The sequence below is a fragment of the Lates calcarifer genome, linkage group LG6 (assembly GCF_001640805.2).
Source record: "Lates calcarifer isolate ASB-BC8 linkage group LG6, TLL_Latcal_v3, whole genome shotgun sequence".
In the NCBI taxonomy this organism is placed as follows: Eukaryota; Metazoa; Chordata; class Actinopteri; family Centropomidae; genus Lates; species Lates calcarifer.
Genome location: NC_066838.1, coordinates 27,377,266 through 27,402,632, shown reverse-complemented (window position 1 = coordinate 27,402,632; position 25,367 = coordinate 27,377,266). Strand labels below are relative to the sequence as shown.

The 25,367-nt window shown below is 45.9% G+C and overlaps 1 protein-coding gene across 3 annotated transcripts; it reads left to right on the top strand.

The window, feature by feature from the left end:
* Positions 1 to 738: 738 nt before the first annotated feature.
* otud5a (OTU deubiquitinase 5a) lies at positions 739 to 23,991 on the top strand. Of its 3 annotated transcripts, none has more exons than XM_018670783.2 (9): positions 739 to 1,597; positions 4,940 to 5,030; positions 16,713 to 16,777; positions 16,891 to 17,047; positions 17,128 to 17,276; positions 18,056 to 18,241; positions 18,316 to 18,529; positions 19,552 to 19,623; positions 21,840 to 23,991. In XM_018670783.2, exons 1-9 carry the CDS (start codon positions 1,010 to 1,012, stop codon positions 21,971 to 21,973), a joined length of 1,656 nt encoding a protein of 551 aa, XP_018526299.1. In that variant the 5' UTR covers positions 739 to 1,009; the 3' UTR covers positions 21,974 to 23,991. The 3 variants fall into 3 exon arrangements, with proteins under 3 accessions (XP_018526299.1, XP_050927474.1, XP_018526298.1); XM_018670782.2 differs by having other exon boundaries at positions 740 to 1,597; positions 4,937 to 5,030; XM_051071517.1 differs by lacking the exon at positions 19,552 to 19,623 and having other exon boundaries at positions 4,937 to 5,030.
* Positions 23,992 to 25,367: the final 1,376 nt, after the last annotated feature.

The window sequence follows — 25,367 nt, the reverse complement described above, 5'->3', positions numbered from 1 at the left end:
GGCGCACGGCCTGCCGTAAAGCAGCGCAGCTGTCGCTCAGTCAGCAGCTCTGACGCTCTAATGTTTCTACTGGAGAAATAATGATCAGAAAACAGGAAGTGATGGATGTTTGTTCTCATCCTGAACTGATTCTTCAGATTTGATCTGTTTTCAGTTGTTAACACTGAGGAAGATGAGACATCATCTCTTTAGTCCTTAAAAATATCGTGTAAATCTGAACAAGCTCTGCCTCTGTGAACCTTTCATTCTTATTCATCTCCCTGTGTCTTTTAAAATCATCAGATGATTATTCTACTGAACAACTTTCTTCTCTCTTCTTGTATTTGAGTTTTTTGTTTTCTACTTTGAAAATAATAGAGGAAGATTTATTTTATGGATATTGAAATGTTTCTTTCTCTCATGATGTTTCCGCCTGTTAGTAACATTAATGATAATAAATCATATATTTTTATTTCATGTCAGGAAAAGACATAGATTCATACAGAGAGATATTCTGTGTAATATCAGGAATATCAGACATTAGTTACAGTTACAGTTACAGTTACAGTCAGGTATCACAACAACATGAATGAAATAAAACGGTTCTTTGATCTTTGTGTTTAAAGGATCTTTTCTTTAGAAGAACAAAAAACATTTGTGAACAATAAAAAGTGAAATATCAGTGAAATGATGAAAATAAAGAGATTTGAGCTCCGGTGAACGTGCTGACGTAACCACCGCCGTCGCGACCAGGAAGTGACGTCGCGGCCTCCGTCAGACTGTTGATGTTGTGGACTGATCGGCCGGAGAACGGGAAGACGGAGACGCGTTTTGTTTTTGTTCAACTAAACCGTCGAAAAGGAGCCGAGTCGTCGCTTCTGTCGCCTGTTTCGGTTCGTTAAGAGCCTTAGCTCGGTGATTAGAGCCGAACGGCCGGGCCGGAGGACGAACACACCGAAACATTTGATCCAGAAAGGGAGGACTCGTCACCCTCTGACCCCCTCCCTGCCTCCCTCACACGCTCACCACCATGACAATTCTCCCGAAGAAGAAGCCCAGCTCCGGGGTCGGCGTCTCGGACCACGCCGATGACAGCGACCGTCGCAGCGGCTCCGACCCGCACCAGCACCCGCACCCGCATGCGGGGCGGACCGGAGCTCGGCCGAGGGCTTCGCCTCCGCCGTGGTCCTACCAGCCCGCTCCGCCCTCCGCCAGGGACGACAGGCGGAGCATCGAGGCGAGCTCCCGGCCGCAGCAGGCCTCTCCGCCGCCCGTCGGCTCCGTGTCTCCGGTAGGGCCGGGAGACGGTCGGGACAGCAGCGGCGGGATGGTGGCCGGATCCCGCGGGGAGCTCGTCGTGTCGGCCGGCGTCGTCGGCTGCGGCGGAGGCATCGGCAGCTGCTGCTCCGGGCCCGGACTGAGCAAGAGACGGCGGCAGGCAGGCACCTGCTCCGGCGGGGTGGTGGCGGCTCTGGCCGGCGGAGGCCAGCCCGGGGTGACGGGGCCGGGAGGAGTGGGGTCCAGCCAGGACACGGAGGAAGGAGCCGGGAACAACAGCGAGGACGAGTACGAGAACGCCGCCCGGCTGCAGTCCATGGACCCGGCTACCGTGGAACAGGTAGGAAGCTAACGCCAGCTAACAAAACAGCAGGAAGCTAATGCTAATGCTACCGAGGCTACACAGGTGGGAGCCACGGTAAACGGTACAAACAGGTAAAAACGTTTTAAAAGGCCGGAAGAAGAAAACACGGATTTACACGGAATCCGATTTAAAGCAGTGATTTCCTTTAGTTAGTCTGATCAGAAGTCACACAGTGAAGATGACACACCTGTGCTCAGACACACACCAGGTCAGGAGGTCACTCACCTCCCGTTAACCTGCTGGTAACCATGGCAACGGGACTGATGCTGGACCGAAGTGACTGGTGAAAGCCAATACGTGTAAAATCCAGTTTTGTGCAGACGGAGCCCAGGTAAACAGTCACCTGTAACTGATCTGAGAAAATGTTTGATTATTGTTTTTAGAGGAATGAAAATCAAACTGACTTTAGCTTCTCAGTTTAATTTAAACTGAAGCTGTTTGTGTTTTAACCTGATTTATGGAGGAGGAGGAGGAGGAGGAGGAGGAGGAGACGTTTCCTGTGAAGCTGAATTTGGATCCAAACAGAGGTTTTAAAATCCTGGTTATGATCAGGGTCTCTGAGTTTGTCCGTCGTGTGTTCAGGAACCTGAACCTGTTTCCTGCTGGAGTCTGATCTGAGTCATGAAGTCGCGTCAGTTAAATGAAAGATGTGATGCTGATCTCTGTCACTGAAGTGAAAGTGAAACTCTTGTTTGGTCTGTTTTGGTTTCAGGGGTAGAACCTGAATCCAGATCTCACTCAGACCACAGTCAGAGCTACAGAAAAAAGTCAGAATAACACCTGAGTGAGGTGATCCCCTCCTCCCTGTTAAACCACCACAGAAGAAGAAGACACAGGGAGATGAGGTCATTAAAGAGCTCAGACCATGTTTCTGTCTCCTGTGTTGATGTGACAAAGGTTCAGCCTCAACAGGTGGATGAAACACACCTGAGGTTCAGGTCAGGAAACTGTAACTGTAAACAGGGACAATCAGAAGTGAAATGATGCTGCTGCTCTGTTTGGATCCAAGAACCAGGAAACCTTAAGAGTTCATCAGTGAGAGTTCATCAGGTCCTCTGTTCACTGTGGTGAACAAACAGGAAACAACTGAACTGACTGAAGTGACTCTGATCAGCCTCAAACCTCTGCAGGACAAACTGATGAATATGTTCATCATCCGTTACTCTGCCGATCATTCCCTCACTCGATCATCGATCAACGTCATCGTCAGCGACGATGCTTCTGAAATGAGACTGAACAGAGGTGCTGATCTCTGATCAGGACGAACCTCCGTCAGATCAGGTTAGATCTGATCTGACGTCAGGTCATAGAACACGTGGTCAGTAAAATGACGTGATGCTGAATGAGAGAGAAACGTTGTTTCTGTTCCCATCACTGATGAACAGACCTGCAGCTTCACTGACTGATGGAACGTGGTTCAGTCGTTCATGTTCCCTGAGGATGAACTGCAGTAACTCTGATGTTTCCTCTGTAGCGCCACCATCAGGTCAGAGTGTCTGATCAGACCTAACTGTGTTTCCTGTTGATCAGGTTGAATCACTCTTCCTCCTCCGTCCTGCAGCTGTATTCAGTCTCATAAACACCTGGAACACCTGAGCAGCAGGTGTGTGAACAGAGTCTGTTTATAAAGGTGTGTGTTGATTTTCCTGCTGTTGTGGATCTGAATCAGAGGATCAGCTGACGTTTGGACCGTCAGAGTCACCTGCTGTAATGGAGCGTTGTCATTGGCCGAGGGAGAAGATTGGAGCGTTTGTTTTGATGCAGCTGGTGTCTGATGAACACGCAGCAGCATCGCTGTGGTTCAGAAACCCGGCGTGTCTTCACTGCAGGACGATAAACCAAACGCTGCCCCGTCACCATCAGTTTGCTTCGTCCGCCCCTCGATGGTCACAGTCAGCTCCTGTTCACGCAGGTTTGCAGACGTGTAGCTCTGAGTAATCCTCACAGTTCAATGGACAGGTGATGGCTACACCTGAGCAGGTTGATCAAACTTTTCCTACAGAGGACCGGTCTGAAATCTGTGAAGTTCACTCTGATGATTTATTGTTGACAGCAGGTGTAAAGAGGAGTCACAGTGTCAGATTTCACCTGTCTGAGCCTCACCTGTCTGAGCCTCACCTGTCTGAGCCTCACCTGTCTGAGCTGCACACACAGACCCACAGTTACATCAGGTAACTGAGTATTTGACTGAGGAGGAGACGCTCGGTGTGAGAGTCGTCTTTAAATAAACTCCACCGTCGTCAGCAACACCAGCAGCCAATCACAGCCCTTTCTGTGTCCGACAGGTAGTTGAGTTCATGAGGAGGACCAGGTGAAGGTGTGACGCATGTCAGGGTGGAGGTTCAGTACCTGATCGCAGGTGACAGGAAGTCAGAGACACTGAGGACAGATCTTCTTTATCCCTGAGTGTATTGTTCAGTCAGAGGAATCACCTGATTCAGGTGTGTGTGTTGGTCACGCCTGCAGCTGCACACCTGAACCAGACCTCACCTGGAGGAGCTGAGTGTGTCTGAATCAGTCTGATGTCCAGGTGTAGCCCAGGTGTGACAGAGCTACCTGTCCTCTACCTGCAGGCTCCACCCCTCACCTGAACCAAACACAACATGTCTCACAGTGACGCTGCGTTCAGTTTACATCAGAGGTCAGAACAGGAAGTGATGTCACCTCCGAGCTGAGACGTCAGAGAAACATGGATGCTCACAGGAAGTCTTTGTTGTTGTTTCTCTGTCGGAGAATCAGAAGGAATCTGCTCCACCTGAAGAACACACCTGAGAGGAGGAGACGAGGAGGAGAGGAGACGAGGAGACGAGGAGGAGAGGAGGTGTCTGTGTTTAATCTGTCGCTGAAACAAACTATAAACAGGAACATTAGCAGAGAGTTCACTGCTGCTGATGAGGAGCAGCCATCTTGGATTCTGATGTTGGGGTTGGTGGAGTTGCTCCGACTTCAGGAGGCGTTCAGGTTCAAACTTCTGACTGGGAATTCAGAAATTCAGACATCAGAGAGGAACTTGAACACAAGCAACAGGCTTATTTTCATTTTCACTGAACAATAAGACAGAAATACAAACATCCCTGAACAACAGAGAAGGAACCAAAATAATAAATATGAAGAAAAGAAATTTAAAAAAGGAAAATCACAATGAAATAGACTCGTTCATCTGTTCCATCATTTCTTCTCACTGTCACAACATGTATCTGCTCTGTATGTACCTGAGAGAGGGAATTCTGGGTAGTGAAGACTTTAGCTGACCCTCTCTGTGTGTGTGTGTGTGTGTGTGTGTGTGTGTGTGTGTGTGTGTGTGTGTGTGTTCAGCAGGAGCACTGGTTTGAGAAAGCTCTGCGGGAGAAGAAAGGCTTCGTCATCAAGAAGATGAAGGAGGATGGAGCGTGTCTGTTCAGAGCCGTGGGTGAGTGACACACACACACACACACACACACACACACACACACACATCTGGTTTGAAATACAGGTGTGTTGCTGCAGTTCCTCTGGTCACCAGCAGGTGTCAGTGTTTAACTGCTTTCTTTGTGTTAATGTTGTGTTTCGTTTCCTCTGGTGATGTCAAATATTAGGAACAACCTTCATATATCTGCCTGTGTGTGTGTGTGTGTGTGTGTGTGTGTGTGTCCATTTTGTTTGTGGGCGTGTCCACAGTGGCTCTGACTTCTGATTGGTCAGTGTGTGATGAAGCTCAGACTCTGAGCTCTGATCAGATCACAGTTTCAGGTCAGACGTTCAGGTCCAGAAACATCCTCTGTTCCACTAATGTCCCTGAAGCTCTTTACTGTGACTGTCCTGTTTGTGTTTAGATTCATCATCACAGTCAGTGAAGTGTTGAGCCTCAGCTGGAGCCTGGTTCTTTGTTGTTGTTGTTGTTGTTGTTGTTGTTGTTGGTTCACATTCCTTCAGCTCAGGTTTAAAGTCTGATGGAAACGATTTCCCAGAGAACAAACTGTTTCCTGTTGAACCTGATTCCTCTGATGATGATAAACAGACGAGCTTCATCACAGTGTTTCTGACAGCAGGGGGCGCTCTGCTGTCTGCCTGTGTGTGTGTGTGTGTGTGTGTTGTACCTGTAAGCTCACACCTGTCTTCCTGTCGTTATGTAATGAACTCCAGCAGCAGCTCTCAGGTCCACACACACACAAACTCACAGGTATGAAACTCGTCACTGTTGCTATGGTTACTCCCAGCATCCGCCCTCATTCCCCCACATTCACTTCCTGATTGGTTCTCGTCAGTCAGGACGTACCCTTCCCTGATTGGTCACGCTCCGATCACATGACCCACCTCAGCCTCCACTCTCAGTGACAGATCACAGGAGTCTCTGACCTCAGAGTAAACAATCCACTTCCTGTTTACACCTGCACATGCCCAGTGTAGGTGAGTGGTCATGTGATCTGTGTTCTCAGGTGTTAGTGTGGACGGAGGTTATTTCTCACAGATGCTTTTGGATTTTAGAGTTGACTGTAACTGAAGCAAACAGGTGTGTTCCCTGGTCAGGGATCAGAACATTAGCTCATTAAATCCACCTCACCTCAGCCAGGTAGTACTGCTCTCGCCACTTCCTGTGACCGCTCTTTCAAATTAAAAGCCCTCTGCAGAGTCTGGTTCACAGCTCAGTTATAAATCCTCCTGCTCCATGTCTCTCCTGTCGGCCTGCCGACTCTGTCTGTTTGAACTCTCTGGTAGTTCCTCTTCACCTGTGCAGGTAGAGCTCACCTGACACCTGACAACGACTCGTTGACTCGTTGAAAGTCGAGTCAGGTTCTTCTGACTGAAGCGTTTAATAGTGGACGTTAAGGAGGCAGCTGTACTGTAGAGTCACATTACTCACCTGTGACTGAGCAGCAGAATGAGCACAGACATCGTCTGTAATGATCTGTATGAGGACAGACACTGAACAGGTGAACAGGTGAACAGGTGTGACAGCTCTGCACAGTCACTGCTCTCACAGGTACAGATGTTTGACCTCTGTGCTCCGAGGGACGCCGCAAAACATCGAAGCTTTAGTGTTGGTCAGGGACCTCAGAGGGAGCTCTGTCCATCATAGATGCTGGACAGACAGGTGGACAGACAGGTGGACAGACAGGTGGACATCAGTGTGTGTCGGTCAGACAAATGTTGGATCACTCAGTTCTCCTTTTCTCTCTCAGTCGACCTCTGAGTCTTTTCACTTCTATTTTCAGACTCGTTTCTCTGCTCAGAGCTGCATTTCACAGAAATCATCTGCTGCAACACACACACACACACACACACACACACACACACACACACACACACACACACACAGACAGAGGAACACACACACACACACACACACAGAGGAACACACACACACACACACACACACGCACACACACACACACACACAGAGGAACACACACACACACACACACACACACACAGACACAGACACAGAGGAACACACAGACACACACACACACACACACACACACACAGACAGAGGAACACACACACACACACACACACACACACACAGAGGAACACACACACACACACACACACACGCACACACACACACACACACAGAGGAACACACACACACACACACACACACACAGACACAGACACAGAGGAACACACACACACACACACACAGAGGAACACACACACACACACACACACACACAGACACAGACACAGAGGAACACACACACACACACACACACACACACACACACACACAGACACAGACACAGAGGAACACACACACACACACACACAAAGGAACACACACACACACAGAGGAACACACACAGACACACACACACACACAGAGGAACACACACACAGACACACACACACACACACACACAGAGGAACACACACACAGACACACACACACACACACACACACACAGGAACACACACTTGAACAGATATTGTTGTTGAGTGTTTTCACACCCAGCTGTCCACTTTCTGTTTCAGGTAGGCAGGTGTGTGTTACTGTGTGGGTGTGAATGTGGGTGTGAATGTGTGTGTGTGTGGGTCAGGTGTGTGTCCGTCTCTGCTGCAGTAAACTCTCAGACTCGTCAGTTCAGTGGTTCTGAGGGTCGATACGATGATTTCCCGTAAATCAGAAAAACTAAACGACGTTTTACAAGAAGCAGCTTCGCTTCGTTTCGCTTTATTTCACTTTATTTCGCTTCGTTTCGAAGCGAAATAAAGTGAAATTATTTCGCTTTATTTTGCTTCGTTTCGCTTCGTTTCGCTTTATTTCGGTTACAAAGCTTCAGCTTCAGTTTTTCTTCTTCAGGCTTCTGAAAAACATCCATCCAGACGGCAGCTCGAGAACACGACGAGACGACACAAAGTTACATGAAAAGTTCTCATTTACTTTTTGTTCAGTGTAAAACGTTTCGTCAGATGAAACAGTGAGGAAGCCTCCTGGTGAAGGAGGTGAGAGCACCTGTGTATTTTCACCTGTCCTGGTGTTTGTTTACATCATCAGCTGGGTGTGTTACCTGTAGTCAGGTCAAATGATCAGGTGACTGGAGGAGTCAGTTTGTTGTTGTCTCCGCTGTAAGCAGCGGTGGAGGTCGTCAGACACCGAGGCTGCTGGGTAACACTTCACTCCTCTGACTCTGAGCCGCCGCCATGTTGGTGACATCACACCGACCGTGAGCTTCAGTGTAAACAAACAGAGGCAGCGAATGACTGGTCTTAACTCCAGCAGAGTGTATCAGACTGCTGTTTGACTCGCACTCCAGGTCCAGGTCTACGTCAGGTCCAGGTCTACGTCAGGTCCAGGTCTACGTCAGGTCCAGGTGATTGGTTGGAGGAAACAAAGCGAACTTTGATCCTGATGATCAGGTTTTTATCAGACTGGACCAGAACCAGAGGAGAGTTCAGACTGTGTGTGTGTGTGTGTGTGTGTGTGTGTGTACAGTAGGTCAGATGTGTTGTCTTCAGACTCATTGAGAAATGTCTGTCTGCTCAGAGACGTGATGCTGGCGTGCTGACACAGAGCTCCCAGCATGCACTGGGTGAGGAGGTACGAGGTCGTGCTCGTCCTCGGTTCGTGAGCTGATCGTCGTTTCTTCTCTGTCGGCTGAGTTTCTGTCTGCGGCCGGTCGGACCGGTTCAGCTGACTGCGGGTCGGATTCCCTCTCCGTCAGCTGAGCGACTCATCTCATCTGCATACTCGCTGGTGTGGATTGTGTTGTCACGGTAACGCGGGAGGGTTTCTCTTTCCCGTCAGTCCAAACATGCGGTCTGACCCGTCCATCAGGTTGTTGTTTGTCTCCTCTGCTGACTCTGACTCAAACAGCTGTTCAACAGTCACATGACCAAGCCGTCAGTCGGTCACATGACCCGGCTGACCTTTAAAACACATTGTTCCTCATTGTTTTGAACAGAGCAGAGGTCACTGACCTGTCATTGTCACTGGTTAGAGTCAGAGCTCATCAGCCAATCAGGTGACGGTGAGTCGATCCTCGTCGGTCTGATGAAGTCACAGGATGAAGGTTTACTCGTTAACGTTGTAATGAAACAGGTGATTAGACATCGATCAGGCTCATCTAATATTCAGCCTTGTTTTTAGCTCCTTGAACTTCCTGTTAGCATCGTTAGCTGCTGTAAATTGACCTGTTCAGCAGGTGTTTGATGCGTCCTCCTCGGTCACGTCCTGTTTTAACCTGATGAATATCTGTCGTCTGCTCTGAGAGAACATCAGCTGCTGCTGAGTCAGAGCGAACGTGACAACCTCTGTCTGAGTGACCTCTGACCCTGTTTACTGTAACACTGAGCGTCTGACGGTTTGTGTCCAGACAGTTTGTGTAAAGAGGAAACTCCTCAGTTTCTCCATCAGTCTGCTCAGAGAGTCTGACTTCATGAGGTCTGAGTCTTATATCCCGACCAGGTCTGGTAGAGGATCAGGACTCAGGACCTCAACACTGGCAGAGTTTGTTCTGTTAAAAAATGAATCAAGGTTTCTACATTTCAGTTTTGGCTTCAATCTTAGAACTATTTCTAGTTTCGTTTGACATCATACAAAGTTTATTTCCTGTCGTGACCTTTGACCTTTATGTAAAAATACATTTGTTAAGAACAGAACGTTTATATCTTCAGGAAGGATTTCATCAGTTTCTGATGTCGTTTCTTCATGTGTCGCTTTAAACGCTGCTGCTGCTGCAAGGCATCATGGGACATCATTCTCTCCTTTGGTAAAGGAAGCTCCAGTGTCTCCTCTGCTGAAGGAGATAAGAGAGGAAGCAGTGAAGGAGACGTGGACCAGGTCTGAGCAGCTCTGACACTTTAGGGTTCTGGTTTTAATGGTTCAGGTTTTAGGGTTCAGGACTCAGTGTGTCTCAGTGTGTCTCAGTGTGTCTCTGTTGGACTCAGTGTGTCTCAGTGTGTCTCAGTGTGTCTCAGTCTGTCTCAGTGTGTCTCTGTTGGACTCAGTGTGTCTCAGTGTGTCTCAGTGTGTCTCTGTCTGTCTCAGTGTGTCTCTGTTGGACTCAGTCTGTCTCAGTGTGTCTCTGTTGGACTCAGTCTGTCTCAGTGTGTCTCAGTGTGTCTCTGTCTGTCTCAGTGTGTCTCTGTTGGACTCAGTCTGTCTCAGTGTGTCTCTGTTGGACTCAGTCTGTCTCTGTCTGTCTCTGTCTGTCTCTGTTGGACTCAGTCTGTCTCAGTCTGTCTCAGTCTGTCTCAGTGTGTCTCTGTTGGACTCAGTCTGTCTCAGTGTGTCTCTGTTGGACTCAGTGTGTCTCAGTGTGTCTCTGTCTCAGTGTGTCTCTGTTGGACTCAGTGTGTCTCAGTGTGTCTCAGTGTGTCTCTGTCTGTCTCAGTGTGTCTCTGTTGGACTCAGTCTGTCTCAGTGTGTCTCTGTTGGACTCAGTGTGTCTCTGTCTGCCTCAGTGTGTCTCAGTGTGTCTCAGTCTGTCTGTTGTCAGTGTGAATGTAGAGTAAACAGTGTCTGAGCCTGGACGAGCTGAGAGGAATCACGTACAGCTGATCATCAAAAAAGACACAAGTTCATCTGGAGGAAAAAACTGGTCCAGGCCGGATCAGGAGGATTTTGTCTCCTGTGTGTTTGAACAGCGTGGCTCTGTAAACCGTCTGACAGCAGCTGCTGATAAAGAGACTTCATGTCTCTAAAGACACTTTAGTTTCACTGAATCAAACTGATTCTGGATTTAATGAGTTAAAGTTTAGATCAGTCGATCCAGGCCTGGTTGGTTAAGGTGCAGAGACACGGTCCTGGTCCTGGTCTTCAGAATGTCTGCTGCTGCTCCACCACCTGCACAGGTTCACTGTGGATTCACTGACCAATCAGAGACCAGCTCCTCCTCTCCTGAGCTTCAGTTTATTTCACAGTCACAGCAGAGACGACGAGATGTTTTTAAAAATAAAACCAGTTTGTGTTTATTAGTGAACTTCATACAGAGCACAGGAAAGAGAAAAGACCCCTATCTGATTTATTCATTTATCAAAACAAGATCAAATAAAGTAAGAAAATACTGCTGAGGAAATACTGAATGAATAGACGCTGTTCATTTACACAGACTGTAAACATTCACACTTTAAAACCAAACGGCTTCAAACTGACAAAAATGCAAAAACAAAACTTCAAAAAAACCAAAACCCAGATTATAGAATATAGGAGGGAAAATCTGGAGGCTGAAACTCCCACTCTCATCACAGATCATTTCCCCTGATTTGAATTTCTACGAGTTTCATATCTTCAGAAATCTGAGGAGGAATGTTTCTGAATCTGAGATCTGACGCCTCCTGATGCTGGGGGAGAATCAAAACACAGTTTAATCAGTGCACAGACAGAAATATAACATGGCTGAATGAAGAGAGTTCCAGGGGAAATTACTGGAACAAACAGAGAAGAAAAGTCCTTCATTTTTATTTCTGGAGGCTGAAGCGTCGTCTTCATCAAATCCCATATTTTCCCCGAGTCATTCATCTGCTCCGAGGGTTTTTCTTTAAATTGTGCACAAACGTTCACCTGGATTCAAAGATGAACTGGTCAGAGGTCAGAGGTCACAGTGACCTGTTTGAGTTCACACTTTAATGAAGTGTTAGTGGAGATGTTCGACCATGAGGAGGAGATTCTGCTTTAATCCGAACACAAAGAAAAGATTTTTTTATGCTCCACATAGAAACAAAATAGTGTCTCACACACTAAACCACCAGTCGCACTCTTCAGTGAAATATGTAAATAGAAATAAATCAAAGTGAGAGCAGTAACAGAAATGTAAAAAGTTAAGATAAAAGTAGTTCCAGAGGAAATTACTGAAAGAACCAGAAGTTAGAAGATTTTTACTTTTAACTTCAGAACAAAAGCTGTTTATCAAACGTGTTTTAAAAGTCTGAGAAACGTCTGAAGCAGTAGAATAAGAGTCGATTGTTGTGTGAACGTCAGTGTGGAACTAAAGTCTCCTGATTATCTCATTTCTCTGACGTCTGAACGTCTCAGTTTCCACTTCCTGTTACTTCATCCTGTTTCTATATTTATACAGTTATCAATGAATTAGACTGATGATCATTGATCCTGAAGACGGAAACATTTCACATCAGTATAATGATTCTCTATTTGTTCTATCAGAAACACAAACCACTGAATAAACTGTGGTTGTTCAGTTCACACTCAGTTTAATAAATATCAGCTGTAACTCTTTAACATGTCAGTCGAAGGTCTGAGCGATAAAACGGTCTCGGTCTGGAGTCACAATAAATTTATGTTGATTACGACAATGAACTCAGGACCTTCTCTTCTAACAACCAATCACACGTCAGCATTAACGCGACAACAGCCAATGAGACAGCAGTTTATGGCTGCCATTTCCTGACCTGCAGGAGGTAAATAAGCTGTGGATGAGTCAGAAACACGAGTGGAACCAGAGAGAGAAGAACTGACATTATCCTCCGAAACAGGAAACTGTTGACAACAAAGGTCACAGCTCGTCCATTATATGGAAGTTTGGTTTCATTAAAAGTCGCCAGTCGGAACCAACAAAGATGGAAACTCAACAAATCTTTACAATCAGCTGAAAAGGTTTCATCCCAGCAACCACACAGAGAGGATGAAGATGCTGTTTGTCCGTCCACACAGAGTCCTAACAGGGCTAACAGCTAATATAACTAACAGCTAGCAGCTAACAGGGCTAACAGCTAACAGGGCTGAACATCTATCCTGTCTTCAAAAAGAAACATAGATATAACAGTTAAAGATGTGATGTCCCTGAACGCAGCAGAGAAAGATTCAGGTTCAGGAAACTGATTAAAGTTCTGGACTGTAGCTACGAACTCCAAGACAGGAAATATTTTTCACAGACAGCTGACTGTCTAATCTGCTCCTCTACATAGAAGGTCCTATCAGAGGAATCTGTGATCAGTCACAGGTTTTAGTTTTATTTTCATTTGTATTATTTACATTGATCAGTTACAACAAGTTCATTTTTAATGTTTAGTTTTTAATAAATTCTCAAGTTTAAGTAACAGCCTTGGTCAGAGGTCAGAGGTCAGACTGTCTGATCACCTGGAGCAGGTGAAACTGACCCAGAGTCAGCTCACACACCCTCTCTGTGTTCCAGTGTGTTGTGGCTCAGTACGGTGGCCCAGCGGGGTCATGTGATGTCATTAGACCTGATCTATGACAGGAAGTTGGTTTCCTGCTAAACAGGAAGATAAACTTCTGCAGAAACAGGAAGTACGTAAACCCACCGACCCGCACGCCACGTCACACCTGACCCGCTCACCTGAAGTCACCTCAAACCCTCCTCTGTCCTGATCCTGCAGAGAGGTCACATGACCTGCCGCTGCTGGTGGGCGGAGCCTCAGAGCCGATAGACTTCTGTAGAAAATGGTGTGACCTCACCCTGCTCTGCGATTGGTCGGCTGCAGGGGGATAAAGTGAACTCAGTACCCAGAATGCCTTGCAGCTTGCTGTTGCTGGTGGTCAGGGTGGAGTCAGACTCTGTGCGGTTCAGATAAAAACTTTATCGACATCAGTAGTAAAAACGAACGGATGGACTCAGTTCCCGTCTGTCAGGCCCCGCCCCCTCCTTTCTGAGAATAGCGTGGCTGACCAATCAGAGTGCTCGCTGTGGTTTCCTGTGTGTCAGTGTGTGTGTGGTTATTAATTCTGAAGAAGTCTATCTTTGTTTCTCAGCAGCCGACTCACATTTACTGTCTCCTCTACTCCTCGCCTTCTGTCCTTTCCTTGTTCCCTATCCTCGCTGCTTGTCTCCTCTCCTCTTTTCTTCACGTCCTCTCCTTGTCTCCTCTCCCCTCCTCTCCTCTCCTCCTCTTTCCTCTCCTCTCCTTGTCTCCTCTCCTCTCCTCTCTCCTCTCCTCTCCTTGTCTCCTCTCCTCTCCTCTCTCCTCTCCTCTCCTTGTCTCCTCTCCCCTCCTCTCCTCTCCTCTCCTCTCTCCTCTCCTTGTCTCCTCTCCCCTCCTCTCCTCTCCTCTCTCCCCTCCTCTCCTTGTCTCCTCTCCTCTCCTCTCTCCTCTCCTCTCCTTGTCTCCTCTCCCCTCCTCTCCTCTCCTCTCCTCTCCTCTCCTTGTCTCCTCTCCTCTCCTTGTCTCCTCTCCCCTCCTCTCCTCTCCTTGTCTCCTCTCCCCTCCTCTCCTCTCCTCTCTCCCCTCCTCTCCTTCTCCTCTCCTCTCTGTGTCTCCTCTCCTCTCCTCTCCTCTCCTTGTCTCCTCTCCTCTCCTTGTCTCCTCTCCCCTCCTCTCCTCTCCTCTCCTCTCCTCTCTCCTCTCTGTGTCTCCTCTCCTCTCCTCTCTTCTCTCCTTGTCTCCTCTCCCCTCCTCTCCTCTCTCCCCTCCTCTCCTTCTCCTCTCCTCTCCTCTCTTCTCTCCTCTCCTCTCCTCTCCTCTCTTCTCTCCTTGTCTCCTCTCCTCTCTCCTCCTCCTCTCCTTGCCCCCCCTCAGGAGTAGATGTAAAGTGTTACTCGGTGACTCAGTCGAACTCTCGGTGATCTGCAGGGAGATTCCCTCGCTCTGTTTCTGACTCAAACACCTGTTTTTGTTTTTCTGTTCAGTTTTCCGTCTCATCAGTTTTTAAAGGATCAAACTAAAGTCTGCTCAGATATAAACGTACATACAGACACAGATCTCAGCTGCTCTCTGTGCTTGGTGTTAAACAGGAGGAAACTGGGACTATTTTCAGTGGTGGATTAATCCACAGTTTTCAGTCTGAATCCATTTCAGACTCTTATTAAATATATTTAGGTTTCAGGTCATCACTTTGGTTTGTATCCACAACAACAACAAACACTTTACACTGAGTCTGACTTTTTCAATTTCCAAAGTCAATGAAATAAAACTTAAAACTTAAACTTAACTCACATTAATGTGAATACAGATCTGTTCGCTGCAGTAAAATCAACAAACAGCTTCTTTCTGAACAGAGTCTGATTTATTTCAGCTTTTCCTCTGATTGGAAGTTAAACACTGAACGTCGGGCTGATTCATCTCTGTGTGGATTTACATGTGGTTCAGCATCAGCAGAACTCGTTAATGTCAAGATAATGAGTCCACACACTGCCCCCCCCCCCCACACACACACACACACACACCGGGAGATTCCCTCTGATTCAAACACTGATGCTGCTACAGCTACACCTGCTAATAATACAGCTACACCTGCTAATGCTGCAGCTACAGCTAATGCTACAACTACATGTGCTAATGCTGCAGCTACACCTGCTAATGCTGCAGCTACACCTGCAGCTACAGCTAATGCTACAACTACATGTGCTAATGCTGCAGCTACACCTGCTAATGCTGCAGCTACACCTGCAGCTACAGCTAATGCTACAGCTACACCTGCTAATGCTGCAGCTACAGATAATGCTCAGCATTAGCAGGTGCTAATGCTGCTAATGCTGCAGCTACATCTGCAGCTGCTGCTAATGCTGCAGCTTCACCTGCTAATGCTGCAGCTACATCTGCAGCTGCTGCTGTTCAGCCAACTGTTCAGTTTTGTTCTGAGTGTGACCTCGTATCAGTGTGTTTGTAGTGCATCACTCAGCAGCTTCACAACTGACTTCACACACACACACACACACACACACACACACACAGACCACTGATGAGAAGGAGGAAGTTGTTGGGGGGGTTCTGAGAATCGCCGTGGTGACCATGTGACTTGCTGGAAATCGAACCGAAGTGATGCTCATTTGCAAACCGCAGCAGGAAGTGTGTGTGTATGACATTTTTATATTTTTTCTGTGTGCGTGCGTGTGTGCATGTATGTGTGTGTGATGGATCCTCAGGATTTGAACAGATCTGTGAATTAAAACGTGTTATTTTTAGTTTCTCACGTTTTTACTGAATCTCAGAACGAAACTTAACAGTTAAAGGAGCAGTTGAGCATTTAGACAGACTGTTTCTCTGTGTTGCTGTGAAGGAGACGTTCACAGACGCCTGTTGTGTGTTGACCTTGTGTTACTCTACACGGTCCCTGACAAATAAATATAATAATATAAACAGCTGGTTAGCTTAGCTTAGCTTAGCACAAAGACTGGAAACAGAGGGAAACAGTTAGCATTATTATGATCACTGAGTAATTTATCTGCAGATTTCCTGTGACCACAACTTTAAACAGTGTGCTCACACAGTAACTCTGTACTGTATATGTACTGTATGTGTGTAGTATATGTGATAATAATAATTTTACTCACTGAGGCTGTAACTCTACTACAGTTTCATCCAGAAGACGGCATCCGGCAAACTGATGAAACGGTTACATCCCTGTTGACACCTGATTCTTCACAAACTACTTGATCCAGGTCCTGGAGCTCCTTGAGCTCGTTAAGCTAAAAGTTCTGGCTCTCTCCTGTGTTTAATTAACTGTGATCAGCTGATCATCTCTTCACTCATTAAGGTTTACATGAAGCTGCAGCTGATTAATCCACTGATGTTGTTTTTAACCAGAGGAAGAAACTCGTGAGAACCTGCTGATGTTTTCTACATAAACGATCATCAGGAGGGAGAGTTTAACTGACCAATCAGAGCCCAGCAGGTCGCCTGTATCTGGACCCTGATTGGTCGAGTGCAACAAGAACTCATCGTCTAACCCAAACTCTGTGTCTGTGTCTCTCAGCTGATCAGGTGTATGGAGATCAAGATATGCATGAAGTGGTCCGGAAACACTGTATGGATTACCTGGTGAGTCCCTCTGACCTCTGACCCCTGACCTTACACCACCCCTCTCTGTGTCTCTGATGGTCTTTGTTGTTCTGAGTTCACCGTCTGTGTTAATGATAATATTCCTCCGTCAGATGAAGAACGCCGACTATTTCTCCAACTACGTGACAGAGGACTTCACCACATACATCAACAGGAAGAGGAAAAACAATTGCCACGGCAACCACATCGAGATGCAGGCCATGGCCGAGATGTACAACAGACCGGTGGAGGTGTACCAGTACAGCACAGGTGAGTCTGTCTGGCCCGTAAACACACCTGCAGGGTCTGTCGCCCAATCACACCTCACCCTCCTCCTCCTTCTGCCGCAGAGCCAATCAACACGTTCCATGGCATCCACCAGAACAACGACGAGCCAATCAGAGTGAGCTACCACCGCAACATCCACTACAACTCGGTGGTGAACCCCAACAAGGCCACGATCGGGGTCGGCCTGGGACTGCCTGCCTTCAAACCCGGGGTACTAAAACCAGACACGTTTAATATGATAGACCGAGGGGGCGGGGCGGGGTTACGAGGGAGACAGGTGAGGGACAGGTGTTAACTCGCTCAGTCTGACGTCAGGACACATGAAAATCCTGTTTCCTGTTCCGTGATGTTTAAACAGATCTGAGTCCAAAAAACTATTCAGAGTCATTCTACTGTTTTCACTGTGACGAGGAAGAGAAGAGGAAACAGCTGCAGCTGATAAGATACAGTTTGACACCAGTGGGTGCTAACGTTAGCCAGCTAACTCAGCTAACCCAGCTAACCTAGCTAACATTAGCAGGTACCCCTGATATAAGCTCTGGGTTGTTTCTTGCTCTGAGCCACATCTTCATGTTCCAGTTGTCAGTTTCTGTGCTGCTCAGATGTAGTGAAAGTAGCTCGTCAAGGTCGTCTGTTTTCACCTTAGCTTGGTGAAGATAGCTAGCTAAGACCAACCCATAGTTTATATCAGGAGTACCTCCTTTTACTAGCGGGTGGTAGCACTAGCTAGGTTAACTAGCTAACGTTAGCGCCTGCTGGTGTCAAACTTTGTTTTTAACTCATCAACTGCAGCCATTTCCTGTCCTTGAAGTTGAACCCAGACAGAGATAACAACATTACACTTCCTGGTTACATCCCCCCGAGCATCATGGGAGCTGTAGTTGAACCCCCCAGTTAATATTTAGCAGAAAAAGTGTGTGTTTTGTTGAGTCAGGACTTTCTGGACAGGTGTCAGGTATGTGTATTAACTGACAGTGGATTCCCCCCCAGTACGCGGAGCAGTCTCTGATGAAATCGGCCATCAAGACGTCGGAGGAGTCGTGGATCGAGCAGCAGATGTTGGAGGACAAGAAGAGAGCGACGGATTGGGAGGCCACCAACGAGGCCATCGAGGAGCAGGTGGCCCGGGAGTCCTACCTGCAGTGGCTGCAGGACCAGGAGAAACAGGCCCGACAGGTACGGGGGGGTCACAGGGCTCGTTGATCTCTCTCTGACCAGTGATTAACCACAGACGTCTTCTCTCCGCTCAGCCCCGTAAGGCCAGCGCCACCTGCAGCTCGGCGACGGCTGCAGCCTCCAGCGGACTGGATGACTGGAGTGCCAGGTCGCCACGGCAACGAGACTCTGACCCCTCCTCCCACTCCGACCTCACGACTGCACCGTCAACCAACAACAACAACAAGCCCCCCTCCCCCGCCGGAGCCGCCCTCATCCTGAGCAAACCCCCCTCCCCCTGCGCGCCAGGTAATGAGCACACACACCTGAACACACACAGGTACAGCTGCAGGTGTGTCTCACTAACCAATCAGAAAACAACATGAGCTGTGTTTCTGCTGCAGGAACCTGGTTCTATATTCAAATTCAGGGGCACAGGTTCATCCCCCAGAAAGCCCCTGCTGGGGTGGGGGGGTGTTTCCTTTATGAGCTTTTAGAGGGAGGGGGTTCTGATTGGTCTGGGTTTTCCACTGCTACACACCTGACATTTAAAAAGCCACAACTGCAGCAGGTTGTGGTTGCCAACACAGAGCTGCAGCACTGATCCTAAAACCAGGAAGTCAGTTAGCATGTTAGCATGTTAGCTCTTCCTGTTGTCAGTGTGTTTCTGGTTAAATGTCTGAAATAAGGTCTGTGGTTTTAACACAAGCTCAAGACATTTTCAGGTTTTATTCTCCGACATAAAATGGGTCAGTAAATCCCCCACTCCTGATGTTTGAAGCTTTTACGTGTCTTAAAAAAGGCGGTTGCTAACGAGTGTCTAAATGAGACTACAGAGGTTGTCGGGGACGTTAACATGAAAACCCATCTACTCACCAGTCCACCTTTACAGCCTCGTTGTGTTTCTACTCACGCTCTTTCAAACTCTCACTAACTTTCTAAGAAGAAAGGCTTTTGTAGAAGAGCTCAGAGCTAAATGAAATGACCAGTTGGAAGCTTAGTGGTGGAGACGTTGACGTCATGTGACCGTGGTGTAGTTGGTTTATAGCCTAACATTAGCTTCTTACTTCAAACATCAGAACAGTGGTGTTCATCTGTGAAGATGATCTGATCAACTAAACCTGAAGGATCAGAAACTTTAGCTGCTCACTGTTTATTTTCTGGAACCATGTTAAAGCTAACTTCAGGCAGGACTACAGAAACACATCATCACTGTGGGACTGTGTGATCAGGACAGAAGTTTGACCACAGGTGGACGACTGAACTGCAGGTGAACATATAACACCTGACACAGGTGTGTGATACTAACCTGTGTGTGTGTGTGTGTGTAGGTCCCAGTAATCAGAGTCGTCATCATTTGGAGTACAGAGCCATCATGCAGGAGATGTCACCTACAGCATTTGGTGAGACACACACGTCTGTACTTCTACCTTTGTGAGGACTAGGGATGGGTAGAATTAATTAATGATCAATTATTGATTTAAAATCAGGTTTTGTTGTTGGATCATTTCTTCACTGAGGAGAAACTCTCTCTGTAGCAGCCTGTTTTCTTCAGTTTCTGAATAAAAAATAGTGATTAATTGTCCCTCGTTAACATACTGCCCCCCCCCTCCTCTGACGTGCTGGTCACATTCTGTCTGATCGCCCATATTCTGTAAACACGACGTCTGTTTCCTGTCCGTCTGTCCGTCCTGGAAAACGATCCCTCCTCCGTTTCTCTGACGTTTCATCCACTTCTTCCTGACACCGTGTTTTTTTTCTTTTATAGGAAAACTTTCAAACGTTTCTGTATCCTGTCTGATTGTCTACAGACAGGAGCAGCTGTTTTAAAGCTGTTTCTGTTTGTGAGCTGTGAGGTGAAGCTGAATTGTCCTGCTCTCTGCAGCAGCCCTGAAGCTGTCACTCAGTTTCTGTTGTTTACTGTCAAACCTCAGCCTGAGTCAACAGGAAGCAGCCGAGCAGGCGTGGTGTGTGTGTGTGTGTGTGTAGTTATCTGAGGTGAAGCGGAGGCTGCTGTCGCTGTGTGAAAACACACTCTCTCAGTTTCAGTGTTTTCTATCTAACAATTGTTATCAGGTGTTGACAGCTCAGCTCTGAACACTGGAGGATTTTTCTCTTTTATCAAAGGACAGAACAATATTTCCGTCTCTACACCGTGTCTCTGTTTCAGCTCCTCGCTGCTCACTTCACTCTGTTTTCTCTGGATATCATCAGGAGTTGTTGCTGTGAACGGCTCCTCCAGTGTTCAGATAAAACCAGTCAGGAAGAGTTAAACTCCTCAGATATAATCCAGCTCAACCCATGATGCAACAATAATTAAAACATTTACTAGTGTTATTGATAGTGTTAGTGCTATTAATGTACCATCGTTTGTCATTATTATTCCTTTAGCTGTAATAATAATTATTACTATTATTATTATTATTACTATTATTACTACTACTATTTACACTTTGACTTAGTCTGTGTATCTGCAATGTTGTCTTTCTCCTACCCCATTCCCCCACCCCCCTCTCTTTCTGTCTAAACCCAACCGGTCGAGGCAGATGGCCGCCCACCTTGAGTCCGGTTCTGCTCGAGGTTTCTGCCTCTTAAAGGAAGTTTTTCCTTGCCACAGTCTCCTAGTGCTGCTCATGATGGGATCTGTTGGGTTTTTCTCTGTAAATCTTATAAGATAAAGAGTACGGTCTAGACCTGCTCTATATGTACAGAGCCTCCAGATAACTTCTGTTGTGAATTGGCGCTATATAAATAACATTTGACTTGACTTGACTTGACTATAATCGGAGAAGGTTAAAGGTTAAATCTTGTCTCTCAGCTGCTGTTGACAGTGATATGATCTTGTTAGCTTGGATTCTCCACACAGGTCTCCTCCCCTCCACAACAAATAGATTAAGTCATTACAGTCAGTTAAAACACTGATTCAAATGGTTTCATGTTTCTCTGTGAGGGTCTTGAATGGACAGAGGACGTGGAGAGCAGCTGTTAGCTCAGCTCGTTTCTGCCTGTTTTCCTCTTTATTCATTTAGTCTGTGACATGTTAAACTGTATTTTTAAAAACCCATGAAAACTCCAGATAACTTCTTTTGTTCGTCTGTCAGCCCATCAAAAGATATTTTATTCTTTATCACATGTGACAAACAGGAAGTCCTCACAGTGAGAAGACAAAGGCCTGAAAATTCTTCTTCTATCAAGATTGATATGATTTTCAACTGAGTGATCACCTAATAGATTCATCTCTTAGAAGTCCATCCATCCATGTTTCTGCTGCTTGTTTGGATCCAGGCCTCGTTGATTGAATTAGAAATGATTGTTATTTACAGACGAGCTGTAGTAATCAATCAGCCGTATCCTCCCCAATTATTCTCCTCTCTCCAAGACACTCAGGATCTCCTCAGGTTGAACTGTAATAATGGTAAATGCTAAACATTACACCTGCTAATCATGTTAGCATTAATCACTGTTAGCATGTTAGCATGCTAAACAGTCTGACTGTGGAGTTTCAACCTACAACTACATTTTAATCAGAGCCTTTAACAGGTCATTAGGCGGGTCAGTTAACATCGCCAGTCTGTGTGGTCTGTAACCCGGTCTAACCTGGTCTGTGTCTGCGGTCCAGGTCTGACAGACTGGGAGGACGATGAGATCCTGGCGTCGGTGCTGGCCGTCTCTCAGCAGGAGTACCTGGACAGCATGAAACACCAGAGCGCCGCCATGCATCGAGAGAGAGAGCCGTCACCTGACAGCAGCTGATAACCGGCCGACACGCCACAACGCACACACACACACACCGACACAACCACGACCTTTGACCTCCCCCTCTGCCATGCTGACCCCTCCGCCCTCCCACCTCTGACCCACAGAAGGAGATCGACCAGGGAAAAAATAAAACATCCAACAAAGAAATGCACACTCGTTTTTTTTTTTTCTCCAACTCATCTGCTCATATCTCTCTCCGTTCTGTCGTCTCCTCTTCCCTCTTTCCCTCCCTTATTTCCTCCCTCCCTCTCCCCCATAACACCCTGCTTCCAGCCAATCGTGATCCAAACAACCCCCACTTTTCATTTTCCAGAGGGAGCTCGGTCTTACTGCTGATTTGGGATCAGTTCTGACATTTAAACATCAGATTTGGCAGCTTTCAACTTCATCTGTTTCAATTTTTATCTTTTGCTTCGTTCTCAGAATCGCACTGATGATTCTGTTTGTAGTGGGATATTAGCTCTGCGGCTAACAGGGCCATTTGTTTGAATTAGAAATGCTAATCAGAACTGAAAAGATGACAGGTGCTGTACATCAGTGTTCTGAGTGCTAAGTTAGCATTAAGTCTAATTCCTGCTAACACCACCAACAAGCCACACTGTTGTTAGCTCAATTACAGATAGCAAAATTTTTCTCTCGTAGCGCCCACAGGCAGCCATTTTGTGTGAGGAATGCTAATCCCATTAATCAGAAGTGAAAAAGACGACCTCTCTAAAGACACTGCGAACTATCACCTGATGTCTTACTGTGTTAAAAACTAGTTTCTCCTCACATAGCTAACGCACTGCGCTGTTGGTAGCTGGCTGTGTATAACTATATTTTTTCTCGCTCATTTCTGCTCAATTTGTGTGAGGAATCAAAATTCAAAAATGTGTATCCTAAAAGCTTATTAGTGTCCTTTAGGCTAAGTTAACATGCTCTTTAGTAAGCAAACAATCACCCAAAGTCTTACTGTGTTAAAAAGTTAGTCCCAGCCAACATCACATATGGCTAGCTTAGCTGCCTATCGTGAATTTTTTCCTGCTTGTTCTCACTCACGTAGTTCTCACTAGCAGCCATTTTTGTGGGAAATAAAGGACTACAAATGTCGACTAAACCTCCTGTAATAATGTCCTGTAGGCTACATTAGCATGGTCTTTAGCAAGCTAGCTTTTACCTGAAATCTTGCTGTGTGTAACTCCTGCTAATGTAGCCTGTAGCTCATCATGTAATGATTACACGCACAAAATGGCTGCTAGTCGGAGTTACGAGAGGAGTGAGAATTAGCGGGAAAAGATTTTGCTATTGACAGTTAACAGCATCACAGCTTGTTAGCATTTTATTTTTTAACTTAGTCTACGGCATTCACAGTGTTACAAATGGTTACTTAGTGGGCGATAGCAAAATTATTCACGCTCATTCTTACTCCTCTTACTCCATTTTGTGAGAAATGCTATAACTGGAAAAAAAACTGACCAGCCTGTGGCGTATAGCCTCTGTTAGCATGCTCTTTAGCGAGCAGGCTATCACCTCAAGTCTTATTATGTTTTTAAACTGGCTCCTGCGATTTCCAGGTTTCTTCAGTTAGCTTAGCCATCAATAGCAAAATCATTTCCCCATCATTATCACAGCTCCACTGGCAGCCATGTTGTGTGACCAACACACATTTGTTGTCTGAGAAGTAAAACAGCCAGCAGTGATTTCACAGTCTGTAACACCTCCTCCCTCTTTCTCCTTCTTGTCTTCCTCCTCCTCTTCCTCCTCCTTCATCATCGTCATCATCATCATCATCATCATTGGACTTATTTAGCTGCATGTTTAATTGACCACGACCAATATCATCATAGAGAAAAAGCGACAAATAAAAAAAGGAGAGAAAAAAATAGAGAATTGTCATACTTATCCCCTTAATGATTGATTACTATTGTTGTTATTATTAATAATATAAGTTTGTTTTATTTTATTTTCTCATTTGGGATGAAAAGACCTTTTTTTTCTTGGAATAAAAAGAGGAAAATGTTTCTGAAAAAAAATGTCTGGTTTATTTATTCTACATTTATGCTTCCTTATCTTTTCTTCCTTCTCCATTATTTCAGCTTATATTTCTCTCTTATTATCTCCTTTCTTTCTTGACCTCTATTCACCCACTTTCTTTCCTCTCTTGTCTGCTCTTCCTCTCTCATCTACATCCTTGTTGTCATCTTTCATTTTTCCTTTCATTCACAAAATCCTCTGCCTTCCTCTCCTGTCTAACTTCCTCTTCCATCTTCTCCTCACTCTTTCCTTCCTCTTTTGTCTTTGCCTCTTTTCCTCCTTTTCTGTTCCTTTTTTAAACCAACTTTATGTCAGATAAACAGAACAAGTTCAGAATAAGAGAAGTCAAACAGTCAAGCTCATAAATACACTTATCACAAGAAGCAGAGAAAATAGGCTTCAGTTCTTTTTTAGTGTTTGTGCTGATTTTTGTCCTTTTAGCCGAGCAGACAGAACATGACAGAGATAGGACGACAGGGTTGTGATTACGTTGTCAGTGTCCTGCAGGTTCCAGCAGAACGTCCTGGATCCACATTTCTCAGAAGAAAAGATGGAGATTAAATAAAAACAAACACCACATGAATTTACAGCTGTCCTGTTTGCAGAAGCAATGATTCTGTTTTTAATTTCACAAACCACAGCAGCTCATTTGGGAACAAACTGGAATTTATGAACCGATAAAATAAATTGGTTTAATTCAGATCTGTATTGTCCTACAGCACAGATATTTCCATATGTGAATAACAGATGAATATCATCTCAGTCTCATCTCATCGCAGCTGTAACGTGAATTTCCCTCACACATGCATCTATGAAGATGTACACGTACAGTGTCCACTTTATCAGGTACACCTGCTCTATCCTTACATCTATCCTTAGATTCAGTTTCTGTTCAAACTTCTCATCAGGTGTTGGCTTGTCGTTAGTGCTGCTGCACTGATCTACATTTGATTGAAATGTGTGTCACCTCATGTATGAGGGACAATAATGACATAAAGAAATACACGTACTAATGTAAAATGATATTTCTACATTTATTTATTTACTTCTGCCATTTTTGTCGTCACACAGAAGTTTCCTGAAAAGACAAACTGAATTTGTTTCTAATCACAGATGAACAGAGATCAGTGTCAGTTCCAGTAAGAAATGAGTGAATAATAAATATTCACTGAGCTTTAAACCAAACTATTTCTGTCATTAAAATTCACATAACTAATTTAACTAAAACATCAGTGTCATTAGTTTTTTCGGTGTGTTTTTCCTGTAATTAAAAACTAGTCCTCGGTTTGTTTCCAGGAAACTTTGTAGAAATGATCTCAGCTCATTTATCTAAACCTGTCCCGGTGCTGCTGGAACCAACCTGCCGCGGTCACTG

Excerpts from the sequence above, each read along its gene's own strand:
- otud5a (XM_018670782.2), top strand. The coding sequence starts at position 1,010 with ATGACAATTCTCCCGAAGAAGAAGCCCAGCTCCGGGGTCGGCGTCTCG. Across the intron at positions 16,778-16,890 it reads AACACTGTATGGATTACCTG|ATGAAGAACGCCGACTATTT; the intron begins GTGAGTCCCTCT and ends TTCCTCCGTCAG. Across the intron at positions 17,277-18,055 it reads TGCCTGCCTTCAAACCCGGG|TACGCGGAGCAGTCTCTGAT; the intron begins GTACTAAAACCA and ends ATTCCCCCCCAG.